Source organism: Saccopteryx leptura, chromosome 3 (genome assembly GCF_036850995.1).
Source record: "Saccopteryx leptura isolate mSacLep1 chromosome 3, mSacLep1_pri_phased_curated, whole genome shotgun sequence".
Taxonomy (NCBI): Eukaryota; Metazoa; Chordata; class Mammalia; order Chiroptera; family Emballonuridae; genus Saccopteryx; species Saccopteryx leptura.
The window spans coordinates 74,632,704-74,639,607 of record NC_089505.1 but is presented as its reverse complement, the minus strand read 5'-3'; the positions used below and the strand labels follow the sequence as shown (position 1 = coordinate 74,639,607).

The 6,904-nt window shown below is 55.5% G+C and overlaps 2 protein-coding genes across 2 annotated transcripts in view; one reads left to right on the top strand and one right to left on the bottom strand.

The window, feature by feature from the left end:
• Positions 1-43: 43 nt before the first annotated feature.
• On the top strand, positions 44-4,630 carry LENG1 (leukocyte receptor cluster member 1). Its single transcript, XM_066374351.1, has 4 exons — positions 44-225; positions 2,279-2,458; positions 3,452-3,714; positions 4,344-4,630. Exons 1-4 carry the CDS (start codon positions 94-96, stop codon positions 4,609-4,611), a joined length of 843 nt encoding a protein of 280 aa, XP_066230448.1. The 5' UTR covers positions 44-93; the 3' UTR covers positions 4,612-4,630.
• The window catches only part of CNOT3 (CCR4-NOT transcription complex subunit 3), a 17,356-nt gene continuing 15,039 nt past the window's right edge, over positions 4,588-6,904 (bottom strand). The window contains 2 exon segments of the mRNA XM_066374350.1: positions 4,588-4,950; positions 6,208-6,335. Coding sequence (XP_066230447.1) covers positions 4,852-4,950; positions 6,208-6,335 — 227 coding nt within the window. The 3' untranslated portion in view covers positions 4,588-4,851.

The following is a 6,904-nucleotide window of genomic DNA, read 5'->3' as shown; positions in this document are numbered from 1 at the left end:
GTGACCGCAGCGGGAGTAATAAGGCGGGACATCCTCTTGCCAATCGGAAGTGCTAGGAGGCGGGCCTACCAGTATCTAGACGTGTACGGCGCCATGAACATCTTGCCCAAGAAGAGCTGGCACGTCCGGAACAAGGACAATGTCGCCCGTGTCCGGCGTGACGAGACCCAGGCCCGGGAAGAGGAGAAAGAGCGTGAGCGGAGAGTGCTGCTCGCTCAGCAGGAGGTAGGCTCCGAGAGCGGCCGGGTGGGACTGCTGGGCCAAGCGCGCAGGCGCTCCTCAAGGGAGCGGAAGTGGGACGGCGCGCAAGCGCAGTGTTTCCCCGCAGGATTTGGTGCCCAGCGCTGGTGGAACCCAATGCTGTTCACCTGGGAACCTTTCTCGCTCATCTTCGCGGGGCCAGAGCGATGCCTGGCACAAACTAGGAGCATGTGAATAAAGGAACCCCTGGGCAGGTCGAGGAAACTCGGGCCATTTTTTAGTTTACCTGCACAATGTATTTATTGGGCGCCTACTGGATGCTCGCCCAGCGCAGAGCGCTTGACGGGGCGACATCCCTCCAGCCCCGTTCGTTCTTACAGGGGCGTTGTCAGTCAACTCCATGGTGCATGCAGAGGAAAGCTGGCATCAGGGAGGACGCCAGTGCGGAGGGGCGGAGCGCTTTGCATTGCCCCGCCCACGCGCGCGCACAGACACCAGAGGTTCTCTCTATGGCTCCTTCAGCTGTTTGGTTTACATCTGGCTGTCAGTCCTTCAACTAATCTGGTCCTCTGCGTTGGCTGGGAGTTGGTCTGGGCTTTTTATTTATTTTTACAGGGACAGACAGGAACAGAGAGAGATGAGAAGCATAAATCATCAGTTTTTTGTTGTGACACCTTAGTTATTCATTGATTGCTTTCTCATATGTGCCTTGATCGTGGGCCTTCAGCAGACGGAGAAACCTCTTCCTCGAGCCAGCGACCTTGGGTCCAAGCTGGTGAGCTTCTGCTCAAACCAGAGGAACCTGCGCTCAAGCTGGCGACCTCGGGGTCTCGAACCTGGGTCCTTGGCATCCCAGTCTGACGCTCTATCCATTGGGCCACCACCTGGTCAGGCTGGCCTGGGCTTTTTAAATTCACATTTCTGGTCTGACCAGGCGGTGGCGCAGTGAGTGGATAGAGATTCGAGACCCTGAGGTTGCACTTGAGCACGGGTTCCTCTGGTTTGAGCAGAAGCTCACCAGCTTGGACTCAAGGTTGCTGGCTCGAGCAAGGGGTTTCTCCATCTGCTGAAGGCCCACGGTCAAGGCACATATGAGAAAGCAATCAATGAACAAATAAGGCAGGGGTCAGGAACCTATGGCTCACGAGCCAGATGTGGCTCTTTTGGTGGCTGCATCTGGCTCACAGACAAATCTTTAATAAAAAAAAATGTTAGCTTGACCTGTGGTGGCATAGTGGATAAAGCTTTGACCTGGCACGCTGAGCTCGCCGGTGCAAAACCCCAGGCTTGCCTAGTCAAGGCACATATGAGAAGCAACTATGAGTTGATGCCTCCCACCCACACCATCCTTTCTCTCTCTCATCTCTCTAAAATCAATAAATAAAATCTTTAAAAAAATATATTAAAAATATAAAACATTTTCATGTATTACAATCCATTCATTTCCTACCACTCATGTTCATGGTTGCGGGTGGCTGGAGCCAATCACAGCTGTCCTTTGGGACACCAAATTTTTATTGGATAATGCGTAACGTACACAGGTCGTTGTATGGCTCTCACGGAATTACATTTTAAAATATGTGGTGTTCATGGCTCTCTCAGCCAAAAAGGTTCCTGACCCCTGAACTAAGGTGTCGCAAAGTGCAACGAAAAATAATTGATGCTTCTCATCTCTCCGTTCCTGTCTGTCCCTGTCTATCCCTCTCTCAATAAAAAAAAGAAGAAAAAATTCACATTTCTGTAGAGATTGAATATCGACTGGAGTAGTGACTTGAAGCCCTTCCTGGAACTCAGCCTGTCCTAATACATGTTTTGGCTGCCTTCATATTTGTCCTTCTTGTGTCCCTGAGATTGGGAACCCCTCTGGTGTGCTGTTCAAAAAGCATCTTACAAACCCAGGTGTCCCCTCATTTCTCCACTTTCTCTGCAGGATGGATGGATGCTTCTGGGCTCACAGTGCCCCTCCCATTCCAGGGTGCCCGGCACAGTGGACTAAGATTCTGTGGCCGGCACCAGACTCATGGTTCCTCAGGTCACATCTAACTTCCAAATGTTCTGCCTACTTTTTTTTCCCCAGGCCCGCACAGAATTCCTGCGGAAGAAAGCCAGGCATCAGAACTCACTACCTGAGCTGGAAGCATCAGATGCAGGAGCCCCGAATTCGGGCCCTGTCGACCTGTTTCGGGAGCTGCTAGAGGAAGGGAAAGGGGTGACCCGAAGCAACAAGGAGTACGAGGAAGAAAAGCGACAGGATAAAGTAAGCCTACCTCGCCAACTCCAATCAGTTTTCGAGGGAACTGGAAGGGGCGCTCTGCCCTCAGGTGCAACTAACAGGAGTATGGGACACACAAGTGGGAATTAAGTGAGCTAACAGACTCAAAACAGAACTGAACAGCATTCTAGAAGTACTGGTTATAGTCATCTGGGCCCATGGAGGCTTGAAAGTAAAAGCTCGAGTCCCCCCCCCGGGCTTGAGGCTGCAGGTCCTGATCCTTCAAGTCTTCAACCTGATACTGCCTCTAGGCAGGGGATTTGGGAAGGGTGAACTAGGCTTTGTACAATGTAGAGCAGATATGTTGCTCACCTACCCCCAGGGATAAACTTGTCCTTTCCCTGCTCAGTCTCTTCTCTGCCTTGCTTGCTTCTTTTGATTTTTTTTTTTTTTTCCACAGAGTCAGAGAGAGATAGGGATAGACAGACAGGAACGGAGAGAGATGAGAAGCATCAATCATTAGTTTTTCGTTGTGACACCTTAGTTGTTCATTGATTGCTTTCTCATATGTGCCTTGACCGTGGGCCTTTAGCAACCGAGTAACCCCTTGCTCGAGCCAGCGACCTTGGGTCCAAGCTGGTGAGCTTCGCTCAAACCAGATGAGTCCGCACTCAAGCAGGCAACCTCAGGGTCTCGAACCTGGGTCCTAGGCATTCCAGTCTGACGCTCTATCCACTGTGCCTCCGCCTGGTCAGGCTTTTTAAATTTTTTATATCCCCAAAGATGCCTGCCTTTGAACCCTAAAGCAGCTAGCTCTACCTCTCCTTGCTGTTAAGAGCTTGCCACTGCACCCCCCTGCAGAAGCCCCAGCTGTGGTCTCTTGTGTCCCCAGTGCCTGGCAGAGTTGGCTCTGAACAGGCCTTCGACTTGTTGGCTGAATGGTTCTGCTTCCTTGGCCGTGGGTGTCCCTGCTGTCACATCCAGGGCTTCCAGAGGGGAGACACACTTGACACTCTTCTGTATTTCCTGTCCCCTCAGGAGAGGCAAGAGAAGGCTCTGGGCATCCTAACATACCTGGGCCAGAGCGCAGCAGAAGCTCAGACTCAGCCCCCTTGGTACCAGCTGCCCCCGAGACAAGGGGCACCCCCAGCCGGCCCAGGACCAGATGGGAAAGTCAAGAACCGCCTGGACCCTCTTCTGGAGATGCGGAAGCACTTGGGGAAGAAGAGAAGACACAGTGGTGACTGGGGTGATTGCAGCAGAAAGGAAAAGAAAGGGTCTGAGAAACAACAGCCCAAAGAGTAAGGAGAATGCCTGAGGGGATGCTGGGATGGGCTGGTGGGGCAGACAAGGTTCTCAGCTCCCCCCCACCCAGGGGCCCGCCGCCCCTTCAAGGGCTCTTGAGAATCCTAGCCACAGCATTCAGCTCTTCACTGGGTTCTTGAGTGTGCAGGGGAGGTTTCCAAAAGCTGCCACTTCTGATGGCTAGGGGTAGATCCTGGTGTTTTCAAGATGTTTTCAATTCTAACACACTGAATGTTAATGCAAAACCTATGGACACTGAGGCTCTGTGGGGTCCTGTTAAGAGACCTGAGTTTGAGAACCAGGGAGAGTGAGAGCAGGTCTGTGTTGCAATGGCAGCCTCCACGCCTAGAGCGGGAGTGCTGACCAGCTGTCTGTGCAGCAAGAGAAACAGGCCCCGCAGTGCTCAGTGTCACACAGGTGACCAGCAGCAGGCTTTCCTGAGTGAAAGGGACCCCTGACTGTTGAAGAGCGGGGAGGACAGAGGCCCACAGAAGGGGAGGCAGATCCTTGCCCCTGGCACAAGGCCGGCTGAATGGTTCATGTGCCAAGACCAGGGGCATGTCCAGTGCAGGCAGGGGGTCTGATGGCAGCTCCTAGCCTTCTAGCCTGACTCTTCTTCTCCCAGGGCCCCATCCCTGGACAGGCTTCGAGCTGAACGCCTGCGGCGGGAAGCAGCTGAGAGGGCCCGGGCAGAGGCTCTGCTGGCCAGGGTCCGAGGACCAGAGGAGCAGCCAGAAGAAGAGGCTGATGACCGAAGGAGGCAGTACAACTCCCAATTCAACCCCCAGCTGGCCCGGCGGCCCCGCAGACAGGACCATCCTCTCGCTCAGACTCCTGAGGGGCACAGGAGAGGCTGCTGCCGCCAGCCGTCATATAAAACTATTTATTCATAAATATTTTCCAAAATGAAAATAGGTTTACCAAAAAATGTCCCTCACTGGGGAGGGGAGGAGGGGGCAGCCCTCGCCCCCAGGCCGGGGCTCAGAGGAAGGGACCTGCTGGCCACCTCCTTGCTTCCTGGGGGTGGGGGGTGCCCCCGTGACCTGGGGCCTCCCCTGTCTTCCAGGGCAGGGCCCTCACCTGGGCAGGGGATCAGCATGCGGGGGCGGGGAGGGCAGAGGGAGGGGCCGGTGTCACTGGAGGTCCCGGTCCTCCAGGTAGCGATACTCAAAGGTGAAGCCTTCCTTCTTCCGCTGGCCCCACTTCTCGTAGTCAAAGTAGATGTAGGTGCCCTGGCCGGGGGAGAAGGCGGTCAGTGAGTGGATGCGGAGGTGGTCGGGGGGCCGAGCAGAACCGACAAAGGGGCCTGTTCTCGGGCGATGATGTGCCGGGCGCCAGGCCCTGCGCGCATGCACGCACCACGGCGCTCCGCCCCAGCCACGCTCTTCTCAGGCAGGAGAGGTTTCTCGGCCCACTTAGGAGGACATGAAGGAGGCGCGGCCCGGCCCGTGCCAGAGCTGGCTGTGGCCTGGGCACGTCTGTGACGTTCTCTTGCTTCTCAGGATGGCTGTGGCTTTTGAGCACCGCTCAGGTGCCGAGGAGGTGATGTGTGTCCTAGCACTGCGTCTTCACAAACCCCTTGAGGCCATTACCCCGTCTAGAGGTGGAACAGGCTGTCTACAGCCTGAGGTGGACAGACGTTTACTGGTGACAGTGGTGGTGTGGGGCTTTCTGGAGTGAGGCCTGGAAATAGACTAACTTGGCTGATTACTTTGGACCCAACCAGTAGGGGACAGGAAGTCTGTGGTGTCAGAGAAGGCACAGTGGGAGTGGGGCTGGGTTCTGAACGGCTGAAATGCTTCAAAGGACCTGAAAGAACCGAGGGGAGGGGACTGAGTTCTCCACAGACCAGGAGCTGGTTCAGCACTTGCATTAGGCAAATATCTGGTGGGAAAAGCATTGTGGAACCCAGGAACAGTACTCTGAACAAAATACAGAACGCCCATTAACGCTACGTAGCAGGCACCACTAAGTCCATAAGTGTGATTAACTCATTTAATCCTCTTAACTGTGTAAGGTGGGTCCTGTCACCCCGATTTTACAGATACGGAAATGGACACGAAAACATTCGAGTGACTTGCCAGGGTCACCCAGCTAGAGGTGGGCTCAAACCCAGGTAGTTTCCTCCAGGGCATTTTGCAAGAAGTTCCAATCAATTAATTGCAACTGGAGAAGATTGCTTAAAAAAAAGAATAGCTTCCCCATTCATGTTTGCTGAGTGATGGGGACGTGGGGGAAGGAGGCCATCAAGGCATCTGTGCGTTGAGGTCTCGGGTGGGGGATAGGACATGCCCTCCTGTGCCAGTGGAGAGGCGCAGGGCTGTGTGGCTGGGGGCAGGTTAGGGTGACTAGGAGCTGGCCTAGTGAAGAAGGATGGGACAGTGTCTGGACAGAGCTGGCAGCTGACTGCAGGTGATGGTGAAAGGAGGCAGGGCCAGCAGGGGTGCCACCGGGGACCAGCGTGGGAGGGGCTCAGGGAGGGGCCTCACCTGCTCGAACTCGTCCGTGATGGTCTTGGGCTCCTCGTGCCTCTGGAACCACATCATGTACTTGGTGTGGAATCGCCACGACTGCTTCTTCAGGGCCTTGGCTGCCAGGTACTGTGCCTTAGTGCCCTGGAGGAGGAAGGGCAGGGTGGGACATCAGGGGGCTCTCTAGACTGGGAGGGGCAGAGGAAACGGCATCAGCTGACCCCGGGCCCGGCCACACAGAGGATGGGCTGGACTCTCCACATGGACAATGGGTGGGGGTGAGAACATACCAGTGCTGGTCAGAAGGAAAAGGAGATGGGAGGTGGGAAGTGCTTGTAGAGGAGCTTGGAGGAAGAAGAGAACCTAACACATGAGGAGTGCTCAGAGGAGGCGGCTTAGAAAGTTCCCAGGGGTGGGAGGAGGGCAGAGGTTATTCCTGGCAACCTGCAGGGACATCTGACCTAGCATAGGCACTGGAAGTGGGGCAGCTAGCCCCCAGCTCCAGCCTTTCGGACACCTCTGTGCTCAAGTGGGGAAAGGGACAGGTTCGGTTTGCAGGGGCCCAGGACTGGGGGTGGGGGAGAGATGCGGTCCCGGTGGCCGCAGTGGGGCACCCACCTCACCCCTCCAGCCCGAGGGGGGGACGGCGGCGGTAGCGGCGAAGCCGGGGGGCCCGAAGCTGCCCGGGGGGCCCTCCTGTACCTCCAGATAGTAG

Coding starts and splice junctions, on each gene's coding strand:
- LENG1 (XM_066374351.1), top strand. CDS start 94: ATGAACATCTTGCCCAAGAAGAGCTGGCACGTCCGGAACAAGGACAAT. Junction 226..2,278: donor TGCTGCTCGCTCAGCAGGAG/GTAGGCTCCGAG, acceptor TTTTTTCCCCAG/GCCCGCACAGAATTCCTGCG. Junction 2,459..3,451: donor AAGAAAAGCGACAGGATAAA/GTAAGCCTACCT, acceptor CTGTCCCCTCAG/GAGAGGCAAGAGAAGGCTCT.